This window comes from Camelina sativa, chromosome 10, assembly GCF_030686135.1.
Source record: "Camelina sativa cultivar CO46 ecotype springtype chromosome 10, ASM3068613v1".
NCBI classification, from domain to species: domain Eukaryota; kingdom Viridiplantae; phylum Streptophyta; class Magnoliopsida; order Brassicales; family Brassicaceae; genus Camelina; species Camelina sativa.
Window position 1 is genome coordinate 2,843,656 of NC_141889.1, and position 18,654 is coordinate 2,862,309.

General features: G+C 33.0%; 4 protein-coding genes across 4 annotated transcripts; 2 read left to right on the top strand and 2 right to left on the bottom strand.

Moving 5' to 3' along the window:
- The first annotated feature begins 1,141 nt into the window (after positions 1 to 1,141).
- On the top strand, positions 1,142 to 3,009 carry LOC104716764 (uncharacterized). The gene is made up of 4 exons (XM_010434199.2): positions 1,142 to 1,788; positions 2,090 to 2,318; positions 2,447 to 2,571; positions 2,694 to 3,009. The coding sequence occupies exons 1-4, from the start codon at positions 1,444 to 1,446 to the stop codon at positions 2,781 to 2,783; spliced, it is 789 nt and encodes a 262-aa protein (XP_010432501.1). The 5' UTR covers positions 1,142 to 1,443; the 3' UTR covers positions 2,784 to 3,009.
- Positions 3,000 to 4,954, bottom strand: LOC104716765 (uncharacterized). The gene is made up of 2 exons (XM_010434200.3): positions 4,687 to 4,954; positions 3,000 to 4,479 (listed from the first exon to the last, which is right to left on the bottom strand). The coding sequence occupies exon 2, from the start codon at positions 4,377 to 4,379 to the stop codon at positions 3,345 to 3,347; it is 1,035 nt and encodes a 344-aa protein (XP_010432502.2). The 5' UTR covers positions 4,380 to 4,479; positions 4,687 to 4,954; the 3' UTR covers positions 3,000 to 3,344.
- Positions 4,955 to 5,203: 249 nt separating this feature from the next.
- On the bottom strand, positions 5,204 to 6,456 carry LOC109127067 (small ribosomal subunit protein uS14z/uS14y/uS14x). Its single transcript, XM_019231359.2, has 3 exons — positions 6,131 to 6,456; positions 5,550 to 5,649; positions 5,204 to 5,424 (listed from the first exon to the last, which is right to left on the bottom strand). Exons 1-3 carry the CDS (start codon positions 6,190 to 6,192, stop codon positions 5,416 to 5,418), a joined length of 171 nt encoding a protein of 56 aa, XP_019086904.2. The 5' UTR covers positions 6,193 to 6,456; the 3' UTR covers positions 5,204 to 5,415.
- A 7,811-nt stretch (positions 6,457 to 14,267) lies between these two features.
- Positions 14,268 to 16,152, top strand: LOC104716766 (transcription factor RSL2). Its single transcript, XM_010434201.2, has 5 exons — positions 14,268 to 14,902; positions 15,000 to 15,302; positions 15,448 to 15,513; positions 15,627 to 15,692; positions 15,770 to 16,152. Exons 1-5 carry the CDS (start codon positions 14,357 to 14,359, stop codon positions 15,848 to 15,850), a joined length of 1,062 nt encoding a protein of 353 aa, XP_010432503.1. The 5' UTR covers positions 14,268 to 14,356; the 3' UTR covers positions 15,851 to 16,152.
- Positions 16,153 to 18,654: the final 2,502 nt, after the last annotated feature.

An 18,654-nucleotide genomic window follows, 5' to 3' on the forward strand; every position in this document is an offset into this window, starting at 1 on the left:
CCCATATTGGTGGTCTTACTTAAGCATTTAACATTGAGATTCGAATCCTCACAGCCTTCTAACACAAAAGATTATCTTGGATTACCTAACATCAATTCGTAAACCGAACTTCAAAATAAAAATCAAACCGAACCATGGTTTATGTTTATTTATTTTTTTGTTTCTTTTGTTGGGTTTTCTCGTTTTTAAATTGGGCTGTGTTGTGTTGTAAAAATTAAATCTTTTAGGTCATGCGGCTGCTGTTGGTTGATCTTCCAAATCCGAGAGAAAGACAAAGAAAGAGAGTGGCTCTGATAGTTTGCGAATTCCTTTGCCTAATGTGATCAGAAGACTAATTTTTTAATAGGTAGCTTCTTCTCTTAAAATTGTTGTTATGAAAGTTTTGCGGCTTAATATGTAGTATAAGCTACATGGAGTGCAAAAGGAGAAAGATGAGAAGTGTGGATTGATTTGGGCGCTACTACTTCCTTTAGTTACTTGGTGGAGGATTTCATGTTAATACACAATGTGATCTCTATTTTTCCTTTTTTACTTTAACAAAATGTTTTTTAAAATAATGAAAGAATTATTTTGTTCAGATGTACATTTCTACATAATTCCTGTTTATAAAGTAAAAATATACTTTATGTATATATATATATATGTGATGTGCCATCTACCTCTTTTATGTGAGTTTTTGTCACAAGAATGATATTTAGTTTGTGTATTTGTGGCATCATTTGCTTATTAATTACCTTGATTTTTAGAATCAACCAAAAAAATGCCGACAGAAAAGAGAAAAGAATCTTCCAAAAGCAAACAAAAGAACAGAGAAAAAGAATCTTCCAATAATCTAACGTAATTTATTGACTACATTTTAATACTATAAAGAGTTCAGAAAAAGTGGCTCAAGGCAGGAACTTGGGACACGAACGCAACACGTGGCTCCTATTAAAAGGTTAGCGTCACTGAGTTAAGTTGTACGTGTCAGAAACGATGACGTCGACACTAACCAATGTGAACAAGACGTTTAGACCAAGTGACCAACCCTAGAACACCACAGGACAGAAACAGTTTGGTCTTTGACCGACCCGTCCACCTTTTCCGGTCACGCGCCTAATGTTTAAAGATTATGTACTTTATTTTCTCTTAATAATTTGGCGGCTTTTGAGTTTATTGAGTGTTAGTAAAACAAATAATAACACTAATCAATGTGATAACTAAGCTAATAATAAGTAACACAATAGCCTTAATAAAAGATTCATTTATAATCCCTTCTGAGTCTTTTAAATTGCAAAACTAATTCTGAATTTCAATTCTTTTTATATATTTTTTGGCGTTTACACTAAAAAAAAAACAGAGCTCTGTCTTGTGTGTGTTTTTGGCTTCTCCACCGCCGTTATATATAAAAACCCTTTCCTCTGAACCCCAAAAACTCTCGGAGCCATCATCACACACACGACAATGACCGGCGCATTGTTCAGAAACGCTGCCAACGACGCTGCTCGGATCTTTCGATTACAGAGAACATCGGCGACGAATCCTTTCGGAAAGCTTGATCCTTTACCGATAGGAGGAGACTTCCGACGGCGGTTGCAGTCTAGGCCTTATTTTCGTGCGCCTCAGTTCTACGGTAAAGCAAAAAAGGAAACAGGTTTCTCTGGTTTCTGCTCTTCCTCGTCTTCTTCTTCGACCGTCTCTACTGCTGGATTCATCGGTTGGTATTTGGGTATGGTGAAATCTCGGCCGGTTTTTACCAAATCCGTCACTTCTTCGCTTATTTACATCGCCGCCGACTTGTCTTCTCAGGTCATTTCATAACTTCTTTTTTTCAAAATTCATAAAATATATGCATAGTTTACTAATTGATAGTTATATGTTCTGTGTTGATGTTCTTCAAGTTAAAGACTTAATTTTTGACATTATATATGTATCGTGGTTGGTTCAGTCTTAAGATTTCACTTTGTGCTTTAGCAATTTGAGAATAGGAGAAGGATGGCGTTAGCGTGTTTTTATTTAATGTGAATTGAGTTGTAAGATTTTGTTTGCATTTCTTTGTGCGTTGTTGATAAATGTGACTTAGAGAGCTAGTGTTTTGATGTTTCAACAGACAATACCGCAAGATTCTGTTGAATCTTATGATTTGGTAAGAACAGCAAGGATGGCAGGATATGGGTTACTAATCTTGGGTCCTACACTTCATTATTGGTTCAACCTCATGTCAAGACTGTTTCCAAAACGAGATTTGATCACAACGTTTAAGAAAATGGCCATGGGACAGGCGGTCTACGGCCCTGCCATGAATGTTGTTTTCTTCTCATCAAATGCAGCCTTACAGGGTAACCTTTTAACTGTACATGGCAAATCTTGTGGGTTGTTTATAGAGCTGTTTGTTTGCTGTTACAGTGTTTCTCTAGGCTTGTCTTGCAGACATAAAAAGTTCTGAGTTTTTCAATTAATTTTTCAGGTGAAAACGGTTCTGAGATAGTTGCTAGATTGAAAAGGGACCTACTTCCCACGATGTTAAACGGTGTCATGTATTGGCCTTTGTGTGATTTTGTTACTTTCAAGTTCTGCCCTGTTCATTTACAGGTATGTATGCTTGATTACTTCAATTTTATTTTCCAATTTGGGGCCTCACTTTGGTTTACCTTTTTGCTTCATTCCTCATGGTTATGAACTCAATTCTGGTTTCTATCTTTTTTTGTCTGCAGCCACTTGTGAGCAACTCGTTTTCGTATCTATGGACAATCTACATAACTTACATGGCAAGCCGTGCGAAGCCAACTGCCATTTCAAGTTGAAACAGCTCTCTTGGGAGCACTCAGTGTTATCTACTTGGAGGAATTTCGATTATGTAATCTAGAAAATGAAGAAATTAGAGCCCAGAAGCTTTTTACTAAAAGAAGCACAGCATTCTTTGATTTCTCTCAGAGTGTAAAACTAAAATGTAAAGCATTTTGCATTGGTTACTTTGACCACACAACTGTGACCAGACAAATGAAATATTCACACAAAACTTTTCAAGAACCGAAATTGGCTTTACTTCTTTTTTGCTTTCATTATTAATTTTGTTACACGAGAGAGCAGCAAAAACCCATACGAGAGAAAAAGACAAATCAGCTACACAAATGACGTTTACTTCGAAACCTCTACTACTTATAACAACTTGTACAACACCTAAGAAGACCCACCTTTCTTCTCTTCCTAGCTTCTCCCATTGAAACGTGAAACACCTCAGTAACTTTTTTCAACAGTGCATAACAAACCAGAACACTCTCCAAAAAAGCCCAAACTCCAGGTTCAATGGAGTAAAATCAAATGCTATGTATCTAAACTATGGTGTTTGTTTTGTTGCTAACTCTTTACTTGTCTGAAGCACGGGAACAGATCTTCTCCATATGTATAGGCCTATCTTCTCCAAGAATCTGAGGATTCAACTCCATACCAGCACGAAAATCTGACATGGATACATATGAAAGCCTTCTGCTTTGCTGTGTATACTGGTAATTCATCTCTCTTACCCGTTGTTCGTTCCCACATCTAGTATTAGCCAAACTCAAACAAGGCTGAATCAGTCTTCTCATAAACGCATCCAATCCGCTATTAAGAAGACTACAAGAGTCCATAGTTATCTTTATCCCCTCCATCTCCAATCTCCTCTCCAACCGACTCCTCAGCGTTCTTGTATCAGGTAGTTCACCGATGCTCTGACAAGTCTCACGGTTGAAACTACTGCTACACATAGATACATTGGAAATAGACTTTCTAGTAGCTCCATTCCTCCTAAGACTCATGGAAACACCAAGCGGAGCAGTAATAGGACTCCGGCTCTGAACACTTGGACTAGCTGCCATTTGTTCAACCTCTTCTCCATCCTCCACAGATGCAACTTCCACGGGAGGCCTACTTCCAAGAGAAAGCAATTCAGTAGCACTTTGTGCCTTGCACATGGACTCCTCGTTTGTAGTAGTTAGACTATGATGAGGTTTCCCAAGTGGACTCGGCCTGTCTCTGAACTTTCTAGACCTGGAATTGCGAGTCGAAGGAGAGAACGCAGAATCACCATAAAGTTGCTGACTTTGATAGTTCTTCGTATTACCATGACCAAATCTAACAAAGCTGCCACCTTTCTTGGCAAATCTTGAAGGTGGAGACTTGGCAACACTAGCATTCTTGATGATGGAACGTAATAGACGGTTATGGAGATGGATGTGTTGTCTACCGATGGTCTTGATAAAGAACTTGTCGAATTCAGATTTGGTGATCTTCAAGGCGAAGAATCTTCTGAGCTGATGGAAGTAACTCTCAGCTCTTTGATGTCCAAATTCTCGGAAAATAAGGGATTTAATCTCTAACGTATCTAACCGGGATGAACCTTGAGCTGCTTCTGATCCCATTCTTCAACAACTTTAAAACTAGCCCCCACTAAAACCACATCTGTAAAGTTTCAATTTTTAAGATCCCAGACCTTACAAAACCCCAATTTTCAACACATACCTGAAAAAAAAAATCGGATTTTTAGAACGAATTGAAGTAACGAAACAATCAATTGTGAATTAGGAATTGAGAAATTGATAGAAGAGAATCAGAGTTATTGAAATCAAGCATCGCAATTAGAAGAAACAAATCTGTAGCGAGAGGTAATTTCGCGAGAATGGGAGAATCAAAGGGTGAAGAAGATAGATGAGTAGAGAAGAAACTTACCCAGTTCAAAAAGGCTTCACCTTTGTGCTGCCCTAAAGGCAAAGAGGGGGCTTTTGTTTAGTTCCCTCGTTTCATCTTCTCATGTTCGCTTCTTCTTTTGTTCCCCCCGTTTGTTCGTCTTCTTACGCGAGAGAGAAGAAACTGAAGAACCTGTTTGGACTACGAACAGACCCAAACGTGCGTTAATTTAAAGGGAAAAAAAATACAAAAAAAAAAAAAAAATACTAGCTTCAACTTGTAAATTTATGTTTTTAGGATTGATGGTATTGTTTTGATTAGTTTTATGATGATCTCTTTTAATGTGTCACTTGTCTTGTCAAGTACGTCCTTAACAGTGAACAAATGTTTAGTTTTTATATTTGATTCGCATTACCGCTAGTTTCATCTACAAAGATCCAACAAATTTGCAAAATTCTTGGTCACTACAATCGTTATAAGTTTTAACTTTGTTACTATATGGTTTATAAAGCGGTAAAGCCAGCACGATCAACAGAGCAATATCCACACACAATTCAAAAAGGTAAAGAGAAAACTCAAATTTGTATATGAGAAGCAATTGTGGAACAAGATTGGGCTAAAAACAAAAGAAGACACAAAACATTCAACAGCTCAAAAGCTTTATCGAAATAGTTCAACATTTTTTTTTTATCAAATCCATTACAATATCTAAGCTTGAAAGTTCAAAACCCCAACCAAATAATTGCTTCTGCGTAACACCATTAGACTTCTTTAACGGTACTGCACAAAAAGGAAAACATAACAAGAAAGTTAATAATCTTTCCCAAGAGAGTGAGAAAACATCATCATGGATCAATCTCACGGACATACGATAGAAAGATCATCAACTACGTCATATAACATACCTTGATGAAACCGATTTCCTTGGCGTTGCTACGGAAGCACTGTCTGCAGCAGTTGAGACCATACTTGCGGATTAATCCATGCGAGTTTCCACACACACGGCTACACAAACAACAACAACATCCCAACCTTTTCGTTAGATTCCTCAAACAAATCAGCACCACAAACCATGACACAATAAACATGCTAAAACTTATTATGTATGGTAGAACGCAACAACCAACACATGGTACTAATCTTATACCACAAAAGCAAACTGATTGATGTCTTTTACAAACACAAGTTACTGCTGAACCAACCCAATTTAAGATAAAAAAGCAGCATGGCATTATTGTTAAATCATTCAAGCAAACAAGTTTGGCTCTTTCGAATCAAGTGTTATAAAACCACATCAACATGAAGACAGTAACAGAACATCAAAAGTAAACAGCATTTCTATAATGGAAATCTCTGCGATATGAATTAGATTACAATCTAAAAAACAAACACCAGTTTAATCAACCAATACGAGCAATAGAAGATCAGATTCAGGATAGCAAAACACGAATCTGAGTCTCAAGAGTTAGAAAGAATATGAGATTACCAGGTACGGGATCCAGGCCCGTATTTTTTGGGATGTGAGTTCCACACGTTCGATGAACCCATGATTTCTCAGAGCTGCAAGCTAGAAGACGACGACGACGAGCGGCGAGAAGACAAACAACACTCTCTAGATATTGAAAACCCTAATTTTCGTAGTTAGTTTATATATAAGTTGTGAGTGGAACAAAAATTAAGAGACGTATTTTCATTACAATATTGGGCCGAATAGTATAGGCCCACTCTTGATTTGTAAAGATTTTAAGTAGAGATAGAGATAGAGAGTCCACTACAAATTTCTCAGAATTATTCATAAATTTTGTAGTTACCAAAAAAAAAAAAAAACTATAATGATTTTTAAGTATTAGAAGTTAAAAATTTAGTTTCAAATTTTTTTTTAGATATCGGACTTGAATGTATATCATATGAGTTGTGAGATTTTGTTAGACAAAATATATAGCGGGAACAATTTTACAGAATAAATTTTACAAAATAATCAATAAATCTTAACTTTTGGTTCTACTAAATTTATGATGTTGGTTTTTTTTCCTAAATCAAATTATCTTTTTGTCATCCAAAATATATAGCAAAGTCTAAAATGTTACAATATGAACATACTCTTTGACTCTTGAGTAGTGATAAGAAACTAGGAATAATAATCTCAATATATATTCACTCGTAAATGACTTTTTCTATTTAATATTAAAAAGGTACTTCCAAACCATATAATGTGGGAAGATTTCAGTAAAGTTGTCAAACTATTTATGATTGGTTCTAAGCGATTACAAATCTTTTAATTTTGTTATAAAAAACTGTCAAAGTATGAGAAGAAGAAGTTAAGAAAACGACAGAGAAATATATAACGGACGAGGAACAGTCACATATATCAGCTTTGGTGTCAAATGATATTAAAATAAAAATAATAAATACAAAATTACAAATACACTATGCAAGTAAGAATTATTATTTATGAGTTTTTTTTTGTGTGAATTTGATTATTCGGTTAATACACCTTATTTTTCTGCATTAGCTGTTAACATCAGAAATTAAAACAATAAATATTTTAAAAAAATTTGAACAAAAGTCAATTCTAATTTAATAGGTGATAAAAAAACCAAAGTCAACTTAACAGGTTACAAAAACCCAATGTCAAAAGTATAGAATGAATTGCTGAAGAATATCCAAAGTGAACCATATTATTTTTTCGTATATGCATATTTTTCATGTATTTAGTTTTTAGAAGTTAATCTCTTTATTTATTTATCAAGAAAATGCTGTCAAGATCCAAAAGAGACATTTTTAAAAGACATTTAAAAGTAACTGGAAATGGAAAGAAAAATATAATACTTGTGTCAAATAAGTAAATAACTGTACTAAATGTATCTGGAATGTCACAATCTATTACTAAACTAATTACTTAGAATCATGTCAGGATTATTAAAAATAATGTCTGCTCTTTCATTATGAAAAAAATAATCTCTTAAGAACAGACCTAAATTTTAGATATTGGACTAATTGATGGGTTAACTGGATCAAACTAACTCATTTCAGAAAATATTAATTGGTGGATTGATGGGTTAACTGGATAAAAAATAATTAACTCTACATAGTCATCTTCCTAATAATAGCATAAATGTTGGTATTTTAAAAATGTATATCATATAAAAAAAAATGTATATCATTTAAGAAAATAATAGTATTTGATAAAGAGCAATTGACAAGGAGGATTGAATCCGACGTTTGGATCAATGTCATCGATTGAGTTTTACTACTTATAGGTCATTATAAGCATTTTAAATGGTACTAAAAATAGCTACGTTAATATACACAATTTGGAGATTAACTGAGTTTTGATCCGAGATTTACCTGGGGGAAAAATGAATATATATCATATATTTCTCTGCACTATGACTTGATCAAAATTGTATTCTAGTGTATATATTCATATTTCTATATCCATTCAATTATGTTAGTGTTACTTGTTGTCTATAGACTATTGTTGTCATATTGTTTTTTGTCCTACATCAATCAGTGCACCAAACGTCGAAGTCAATAAAATGGAAGAAGACGAATGCACGAGGCGGACGCAAACCGTAACAAACGTTTTAATATGTAACTAAAAAGATTCTGAAATAATCGTATACTTTTATATCATCAAATCAGGAAACAATATAGAAAGAAGAGAAGAGTTAAAAATAAAAAAATATATAATTAGGTGGTCTTGTATTTGCAAAAAGGGTGGTCGTATAATGTCAATTATTATATAGAGTAGCGAATAAAGACATTCTCTTCACCTACCAATCGTCAGCCGAATCGAAATTTAATTAAGATACATCAAATAATTGCCTCTTATTGCTATGCTAAGCAGAGAGATTAGTTTGTATCTCTTGCAAATTTTCTTTCAATCTAATTTAGGTGTTTAAACGATAATTTAGATGTTAGTGTTTTTTTTTAAGAGCCACTTTATATAAAACGGTAATAAGATCAGATGGAAAAAATCACAATTTTCCTAAGAACTGGTCAACTACTTTGGTTCAAGAGACTCCGGTTATATTGACATTTTGCGCCGGTACTATAAACATTTGGAGCTATTTCCTCTCCAGTATCATCCATAACGCTGCAGCCAATCAGCCATATTCATCAGTTAACATATGTGATTTCCCGATGATTCGATATTGGTTTGCGTTTATCCTTTTTCTAATATATGCGTGTGGTTTGCGTCTACGTCTATATATTTTTTCTTGGACAAAAAATCTACGTCTATATTTAAAGTGTCTGTTGCACACACAAATATATATTTAAAGTGTCTATAACACATATTAATATAATAGTTATTTTGTTTAAGCAATAAGCACTTATTAATTTAGTATGAACTATGATGCTGAGGAATATCCGACACACGTTGCACCTTGATCTCTAATTATGTTTGGTAGGATTCTTTTAATTAATTTACCTTATTATCGCAAATTTATAATTTTTTAATCCAAACTTGGAGATTTCACTAATGACCCCATAATATATTAACTTTTTTTTTTTGGGTACACATAATATACTAACTTCTGGTAAATAGTGTTGTTTTGCATCTGTAGTAATAGGAAAGGAGCTCGTTTTGATTTTACAATATGATGCACCAAGTTTCTCATGTCTATAAGAACGATTGTTGGCACTTTGGCAACAAAAAAAAAAACTAGCTATAAGAATGAGTTAATGGCTATTTTTTCACTATCCCACTTTATAGACGTTGGGAAATAAGGTAGTAAAAAAGATCAGTTTTCATAACGCAATAATTATATATAAGAAGTACAGTAAACCTATCCGATGACCGGATCAAAAGATATCTCGACATATTCCCAAAAAAAAAAAAAAGAAGCTGGATAGACACCTAGTTTGACACCGGCAATGATTAACGTTTCTTAAGACTCAAGAGGTTGAAGTTGTAAGCAACGTTGGTTTTCAATGATGTTGTGTATTAGATTTCCTATGTGTATCAATATGAATATATTTCACATTTTTACAGTATCTAACTCTAGGCGGGTTACTCTCGTACGTTAAGTTAACTTTGACATATGATGCCTAATTATATTCTTGATCATAGACTAACCTTTGCACACACAAAGAAAGAAAAAAGCAGACTAATCTTGCCGCATTTTGGTGATTTGGATGTATAACGATTAGACATAATGTGTAAGTAATTTGAGACGACAGTATTATAGTAGCATTCATTCTTGTAATTTGAGAAGTCTGATTTATAAACTCATGTCTGGTTGCATGTTTAAGCATTTTCTTTCATAATAATTTGTTCTCTGCTGTTTTGTAGTCAAGATAAGGGATTAATGTCATCTAATACTTCCCCGTTTTACAAAGATTTTAGAGTCTTTCACACATAATAAACTATTTTAAATATACAATATATATATATATATATTAAATATATCTTTTAAAGTGATTCTTAACTTTACAAAATTACATCGTATAATTTACACACATAATTAGCCTTGTTATTGTAAAACTTAATTGTTTTTTTGTATAGAAATTTATGAAACAACTATCTACATGAAACAAAATATAAGACTAAATGATACTGCGAGATTAACAATGGAAAAAAAATTCTTCATAACTGGAAAAGACAAAGCTATTAGATTGGAATTTTATTCTTCCAATTAATTCTCGGTATTAGTTCTCTAGAATTAATTATCGATAAAATAGTACTAAACACAAGAAAAAAAGAAGAAATAGCTAGGTTTAGAATTACAAAATAGCTAGCGTCCATGTTAACTGAAACGGCAATGTTTTGATGAATTAAAAACTGGTCGATTGTTTGGCTTTATGTTTTTTTATTAAAAAAAATTCTTGAGGGGGCATCAAACTGCCAGCTAACTACCCAACAAATAAATGGTAGTAACTAATAAAGCATAATAATACTTTTTCCAAAAAAAAAAAATACTTGTTTGATATGCAATAATGTTTGGTCGTGCGGGCAAGGATTGCTTTTATAAAGTAATCTCCCCCAAAAATACTGAGCAAATTGTTCAAAGCAATTTAATTTTAATCTAATCTAATCATTAGTATAAGAAAATTTCAGATCTGATTACCCGATTTGGTCTTTCGAGCTGTTCACAGATTTTATTCAACGGAATCCAGGAAAAAAAAAAGAAATACATAAATTTATGCAAACCTATTGTAATGTACATGTATTAATGATATTGTACATACATACTCATTTGAACAAAAAAGAAAAAGAAAGAACAGACATACTCATGGATCAATTTACGAAACTCTGTCAGTTTCTTCTTAATATGTACTTCTAAATATTTCTTATCCTTTTTGGGATTTTGCATATCCTTAAGTTTTCATTCCACTTTGATAACATCATGCATTACTGCATAAATTCACACACATATATGATACTGAGTTTATACATTAAGGTTTATATATATTTTGTTGTTGTCTCTTAGTATTGCGTAAAGCAGACACTTAGCTGTCTAGCTTAGCTAAAGATCGGGTTTACCTTGAATTGATTAAGTGTAATTGTATACATTTTCAGTTATGCATAAGGGTCGATATTTAGGGTTTTTTTTTTCTTTTGTTGTTTTAATAACGTCATTTATCTCCCAAACAGTCACCCAAAAGCTCATACAACCTCTTTGGCGATTCCTGCATACTCCTAAAAGGTTAAGTTAGAGATTTTAATTAGGATATTAACGATTATAATCTTCTTATGAAACTGTCGTAGATTCACCTAGATATTTAAAAACAAACAATCTTTAGCTCATGTCCAATAGTGTGCTTTAGGTATTTAGGAACGTTTTCTTATATGATCTTATCATGGGGGAAAATAGTTCAAATAGTTTCTGGTCCAAATTTCACAAAACTACTTATGTGAACACGCATATGAGATTTTTTTTTTAATCGTTTCTCTACAAAAATATTTAGGAAGAGATGGTAAAAATAGTTTTTTCCTGAGTAAATTGTCACAAATAGTCTGCTGACGTAAATCACATAGTAAATATTACACCATTGTTATAAGTGTAGTTGTGGAATATACTGTAATTCATGAAATATGGTGGACAGAGTGTTCCATTTATACAAGATGGTATTTTTAATCCACTTTTGTAATAATACTTAAAATTTTACTTTCTCGAATATCTCATAACAAGAGATTAAAATTTATGTGGGGTTTGAAAAGAGACATTAATTAACTGAAAGATAGAGTGTGTGTTTTTTTTCCTTCCTTATAATAAGAATGGCTTATGAGCTTTTGGACTTTCCACGCGCACGATCTGCCGGCCGTCCAGTGGTTGACTCAACCTAATCGATTATTACTCTATTTAGTTAATCCAAATAACTCAGTTTCAATTCGTTTTTTCTCTCGTTTTTAAAACATTATTATGACACAAAAACTGTCACGTTCAACAACCAGGTCTCTTGATTCTCCACTTCACATCTCTCTCTCTCTCTTTCATTCTCATTCTCCAACTCATAAACCCTCTTGTCTGCTGCAAAGTTATTTATCCTTGGAACTTGACAACTTAAGCAAAAAAAATGAGCTCTCGATATGTTTAGATAATAGTATATAAGGAATTACTTTTGATGTGATCAATGTTCTATGGAATCAAATTTTGTGTACGAAAAACTGTCTAAATTAGTTGGAAGAGCTTTTAGTTACTTGATTGCATATAGAAACAGCGCCGTGCCAAGCTCAGTAGAGACCTAAGGCAAAATTTTAAAATAAAGCTTCACATATTTTATTTGTAAGAGAAATTGTTTTTTGGTTATAAAAATAAACTTTAAAAAAAAACTTTATAGAGTAAGATATAATAGCTTATGTAAAGGAAAATAAAAAACAAAATTTATGTGAATATTGAGTTTTGTTTCCAAAAATTTTCTAAAACACTACATAAAAAATGCTCAATCTAGTTTACAAATAAAAATGTGGCCTGTGTTTGATTATTATTTTTGTGTGGCCTAAGGCAAATGCCTTTTTTTTCAAAACATAAGGCACGGCTCTCTATATAAATTAGATTGAGAATTCTTAGATGTTTCATTGTAAGCACTATACTAAATGAAAAGAATAGTAGGAACAAATAAATATCATAAGAACAAAAGCAAAGAAAAATACGTAGCTAAAACTTAATTTATTAGTTACAAATTATGCGAAAAAGGCCATGGCAGTTTTTAGATCACTATTACACGCTTTCCAAAATGTAGCTTCTAATTTTCCATCAACTTGACCTAAAAAGTGAATTGCGCTTATTGTCGAAATATTCTGTTCTTTATTTTATTGCGGTTTTGATATATACTCCATAATATATTTTTTTAGGTCAAAATATATACTCCATAATACTATAAAACAGAAAATTGGCAAGTATTGTCAGGAGGATACCCAAATTGACAAACGCAATCATTTTCTCTCGTTTCTCTAATCCACCAATATTGATTGGTTCAAGGTTAGAGTTTAACATAGTAATTTAAATCATCGTTAGACGAGAATCATATGTCTAGCCGACGTAGCCGTCTAGCTCCATAGAGTTAGATTATGCATGATTTTAAATCATTCGGGAAAACACAGCTGACAACAAACATATAAAAAAACAAAAAATGTAAAAGTAGAAAAGAGATATGTACATATTTCTCTATCTTTCCTAATGTTTAGGAATAGGTGTTCTAGTTTGTTTTCTTTAGAAATCGTATAGGCAACTACGTGTATCCACATATATTTGCAGGGAATATATATATAATATAACTATCTCCAATTCTCCACTATTAATTAGACTAAAAGTTTATCGATTATTTGTTAGTTTTGTAAAGTGAAAATTATTTAATACGTTGTATATATCATTATGCAGAATTTTTGATTAAGATATAATACACCTATATTTTATCGATATATAGGAATATTCTGAAGATATGTAGAATATTGGAGAAAAAAAACTACTTTACTATTAAAATAAGGAAAAAATCTTATATCATGGCAGGTTGAACTGTATGGGAACCGAACTATGTATGTCCTTCGAGGGAAAGTAAATGTTCATAGGTAATCATTATTAGGTATCATATATTGTTGTTTTTTGAAGGTGAACCAACACTTGCTAATTGTACTCAACCGATAATATACTCTTAACATTAAAACTCAAGGGATTGACGCATTTAGAAAGCATATGGGGTCTTACTATAGTCGAATGCATTAGTAAAACGGAAACCTAATGCATGCTAACTAAAATATATTCGACATCGCGAAGTCGAGAAATCTAATGAGCTCCTCCATATTTTATCCCAAAGATGTTGTGAATACCACCATAACATCATGTCTCACCATTTGTCATATTGGTCATGAATTAATATATCATCCAACTATAGTTTTTAATAAAAACCTTATACTTAGCATGTAGTATATGTTAAGCAATGAACAAACGGGAATGCAGAGTCATATACGACAAACGGAAATATATAACTTATGTTTGATGACCAAGTTGTAGAGCCCACAATAATTAGCTGTCAATATCTAATGGTATCCCCAGACTTGGTTATTTATAAATTTAAATTAGAAAGATGATTGTAACTGGTGTCATTTGTGTTGACATTTATCCACTAACTCTCATGTTCTCTATATATACTTCCCAACTCCTCCCCATCATTCCCTCACTTCTCTCACAAGACTTCCAACACACACAAAAAAAAAACTAACAATATTAATTAAGACTAATCTCTTAATTAACCATAAAAAAGAAAAATGGAAGCCATGGGAGAATGGAGCAACAACCTCGGAGGAATGTACACTTATGCAACTGAGGAGGCCGATTTCATGAACCAGCTGCTTGCCTCCTATGATCATCCTGGCACCGGGTCATCCTCTGGCACAGCCGGTGGTGACCATCAAGGCATGTATTGGAACGTTGGTTCTCATCAAAACCACCTTAGCCTCGTGTCCGAGGCCGGTAGCTTCTGTTTCTCTCAGGAGAGCAGCAGCTACAGCGCTGGGAACAGCGGATACTACACCGTGGTTCCACCCGCCGCTGAAGAAAACCAAAATGGGACAATGGACTTTGGGATGGAAGATGTGACCATCAACACAAACTCTTACCTTGTTGGTGAGGAGACAAGTGAGTGTGACGTCGAGAAATACTCTTCTGGAAAGACTATTTTGCCTTTGGAAACCGTAGTGGAGAACCGCAATGATGAGGAAAGCTTGTTGCAATCTGAGATGTCTGTGACTACTACTGATCATCAAAAATCCCTCACCGGCTCCAAAAAGAGATCCCGTGCCACATCTACCGAGGTAAGTCCTTAACCCATTGTCAAGTCAGAGAGACAAAATCAATTAGATAGTTCTTAAGTAGTTGCCTAATATATAAACGGTTTTGCTATGGACACAGAAAAACAAGAGAGCAAGAGTGAATAAGAAAGGACAAAAGAGCATAGATATAAGTGGGGATAACAATGGAGGAGAAGGGGAAGAAGGAGAGAAGCTGAAGAAAAAAAAGAATGGGGCAATGATGAGCAGACAGAACTCAAGCACGACTTTCTGTTCGGAGGAAGAATCGAACTATGCTGATCAAGATGGTGGAGGAGAAGACTCCTCTTCCAAAGAAGAAGATCCCTCAAAGGCCCTCAACCTCAACGGCAAAACAAGAGCCAGTCGTGGTGCAGCCACCGACCCTCAAAGCCTTTACGCAAGGGTAATTTTTTATTATTAATTCTTAACTAGAAAGTTTAGAATTTCCCAAATAGTTTTTTTCTTTACCACAATAAAATGTCAAAAATTAAAATTATGTTTCTTTTGTGTAATATATAATTAATCCGAGTGTTATTTTTGTCTTGCAGAAAAGAAGAGAAAGGATTAACGAGAGACTAAGGATCTTACAAAATCTCGTCCCTAATGGAACAAAGGTATAACAAAAAGTCATGCAAACGTTAAACGTGCATGCTTTACATGCAATTTTACTTTACAATAATTTTTTAATAAAAATTCTAACATAGATAATTTCTTAACTACGCAATAGGTTGATATCAGTACAATGCTTGAGGAAGCTGTTCATTACGTCAAATTTTTGCAGCTCCAAATTAAGGTTTGCAAATAAACTTTTTGTACATTCATGCATGTGTTATGTATATGAAAATGTTCTAACTAATATTTCGCATGCAGTTATTGAGCTCTGATGATCTATGGATGTATGCGCCGATTGCTTTCAACGGAATGGACATTGGTCTCAGCTCACCGAGATGAATTAAGCACATTTGTGATTTTAGTTGGATTTTTTTTTCTTATATATACCCAATTAAAAAATGTAAAATTCTTTTCCTTTTTTAATATTCTCCGCCTTCGGACGAGTTCGATTATAATTTCTCGTACGATCGATGTTCAATATGAGAGAAATGGAGAGTCACATTCGATACTTTCAATTGAGTTATAAGCGATAGTTTCATCACTTTTTAGATATTGATGTTTCTTGTTGTCGGGGTCATCTATTCATACATGTATTGACGTCTGATTGTCTTCAACTCAATGTGTGATCACCATTTATTTAATATGATGTTGTCAAATTAATATTAAAAGAATACCTAACGAATGAAGATATATAAACCGACGTTTGGCAAATATTTGAATATGTGCGTATTAACTCTACAAAGTAACTTATAAGATTAAAGAAATATTCCATTAAATTTAATTTACTCAAATTTAGTGTACGACGTTTATGATTTCATATTTACTGTTGAAATATCCACTGTGTGATATTTACTATTCGAGCTGTATTTTCGTTTTTTTTCCTTGACGTTAAGTTCATTCCATAGAAAATTACAACGAAATTTGTCTAGGATTAAAAACCTACTTTTACACAAAAAAGTTGTGATGTGAAAACAAAATGCACAATTAATCAAAGCATTCACTTCACGAACATTTGTAATAAGGATGAAGTATGGCAACCTATAAACTTCGGCCGCAAATTTAAATGTTCATTCTCACACGTATTCATGAATAATTAAGACCAATTCATTGTTTATGTATTGTTTATAATTTACAATGGAATATTCAGTTGATTTCCCACAGTCGGATTTTTGTAAATAAAATATAATTGTTCCCATGCATGCAATAGCTGTGTTTAGACCATCTTACTATATATATATATATATATATGTTAATAAAAAATAATTATACCTTGCTAAGAGTTCGAATATGTGATATAAAAAGATATTGAATGACTTTTTGAAATTTATATATAGTAGCGCAAAATATATTAAAGTGACTAGAATAGCATATCCAACTTTTCCCACTAGAATATAATCGCAATCAATCATATTCATGGCAACCAATATCAGATATTTGATTTTATTTCTACTTTAAATGGCTAACTTGAAAAATTAGTACAACTATTATACAACTTAAATCTATTCAAACTTTAAACGGCTAACTTGAAAAGTTGTTTCTGTAATTTGCAATTTGTACTACATCTTATTTGTATCTTAGTTTTTATTTACCAGTTTTAGTTGTATTACTATCTCTTGACCGCCTTAAAAATGTTTACCACACCATGAGTTTTTGTTTACAAATCGAAGCCACTAAAGTTAATTGTTGCAACAAAAATTAAACAAACTAGTGCCCTTTTTAATGTAAGTAAAAATTTATTATAATAGGTAGTATAGTTCAATTAGGACACAGATTGATTAGATATAAGTTATATCAATATAACAAATACATACATGTTAGTTGCAAAATCGTAAAATTGACTATAAGAAGTTGTGAAACTGACGTGATAGTTATTAAAATAGGTTTTGACTTTGGCTTTTGGTCACATCTTAAATTACGGGTTGACTTAGGTTCATGGTATTCTTGTATTCTTTTATTGTTTTGTCAACCGGTTGAATTATGTTTTGATGGTAACAGCTACAGAAAATTGTAGTTTGTTGATTACTTTTTTTCTTTTACAATATGTATATATATATATATATATATATATATATATGCATTACTGATTAGTAAGAACAAGTCTTAATGTTTTAATCCTACAATTTGATTTTTCAAGAAAGTTAAAATAAAGTGTAGAAATATTATATAAAGATCGGTCGATTATATCATATAATACTGTAAGTTATACAATTTCATAGTTTGACACCAAAGCCCATAAATGACGACTGTTTCTCCCTCTCTATAGTCTATTTATTAAAATTTGGAATAATAAGCTCAATGTTGAGCCCTTCACTTAAATATACTCAATTTGATAAATAATAACTACAAGAATCAATCAAATAATTATTGAAATGACAGTTCATAAAAACCCTTCCATATTCATAAGAAACAAAGATATATCTGGCTACATAATTCTTAATACACTCTTTTCTGCTTTGAAATTTTATCGGACCAACAACTAGTTCAATATGATATAACCAAGTTACACTAATGATCAACAATCATCAATACGAAGTTACAAAATCTGATATGTGATCACTGATCACCTTGATGACTATAAGTCTATTAATAATGCTCCAACCACTTTTGATCTCAAGACTATCCATCGCTTGGTTGAATTTTTGAACCGTAAAAAAGACTTAAAAATTCAAGTGTAAACCAGAGAAACTCGAAAGATGTTTTCTCTTGTCTTATTATTAATGATTCAATGGAACATTATATATATATATAGTGAAGGGCAAAGCCCAAGTACATCAGGATGTTTAAACCGACATAGACTAAAGGAGGTGGCCAATGGGCCTTAATGTCTTGGACGTACATAGGCCGAGTTCGAGTCGAGTATGGGCTGGTTATGGTAATCCACCATCCGTGTTTACAACACTCCCCTTGGATGAAATAACCGTGCAAATGCTAAGTAGGATTTCTGTAATGCGCTTGGGGGTGCTGCCTCATTAAAATCTTACCAGGAAAACCCATTGGGACAGAACCATGGTGAAGGAAAAAGAGTACAACACGCATTACTCCCCCTGTTCCAAGCATCCCTAGAAGTCCTTAAGTCTCCGCATTCTAATCTGGTGTGTGAGCTTCCTGAATGTTGACGTCGGTAAAGATTTGGTGAAGAGATC

Coding starts and splice junctions, on each gene's coding strand:
- LOC104716765 (XM_010434200.3), bottom strand. CDS start 4,379: ATGGGATCAGAAGCAGCTCAAGGTTCATCCCGGTTAGATACGTTAGAG.
- LOC109127067 (XM_019231359.2), bottom strand. CDS start 6,192: ATGGGTTCATCGAACGTGTGGAACTCACATCCCAAAAAATACGGGCCT. Junction 5,650..6,130: donor GGGCCTGGATCCCGTACCTG/GTAATCTCATAT, acceptor TTGTTTGTGTAG/CCGTGTGTGTGGAAACTCGC.
- LOC104716766 (XM_010434201.2), top strand. CDS start 14,357: ATGGAAGCCATGGGAGAATGGAGCAACAACCTCGGAGGAATGTACACT. Junction 15,303..15,447: donor CTCAAAGCCTTTACGCAAGG/GTAATTTTTTAT, acceptor TTTGTCTTGCAG/AAAAGAAGAGAAAGGATTAA. Junction 15,693..15,769: donor TTTTGCAGCTCCAAATTAAG/GTTTGCAAATAA, acceptor TTTCGCATGCAG/TTATTGAGCTCTGATGATCT.
- LOC104716764 (XM_010434199.2), top strand. CDS start 1,444: ATGACCGGCGCATTGTTCAGAAACGCTGCCAACGACGCTGCTCGGATC. Junction 2,319..2,446: donor ATCAAATGCAGCCTTACAGG/GTAACCTTTTAA, acceptor TTAATTTTTCAG/GTGAAAACGGTTCTGAGATA. Junction 2,572..2,693: donor TCTGCCCTGTTCATTTACAG/GTATGTATGCTT, acceptor TTTTGTCTGCAG/CCACTTGTGAGCAACTCGTT.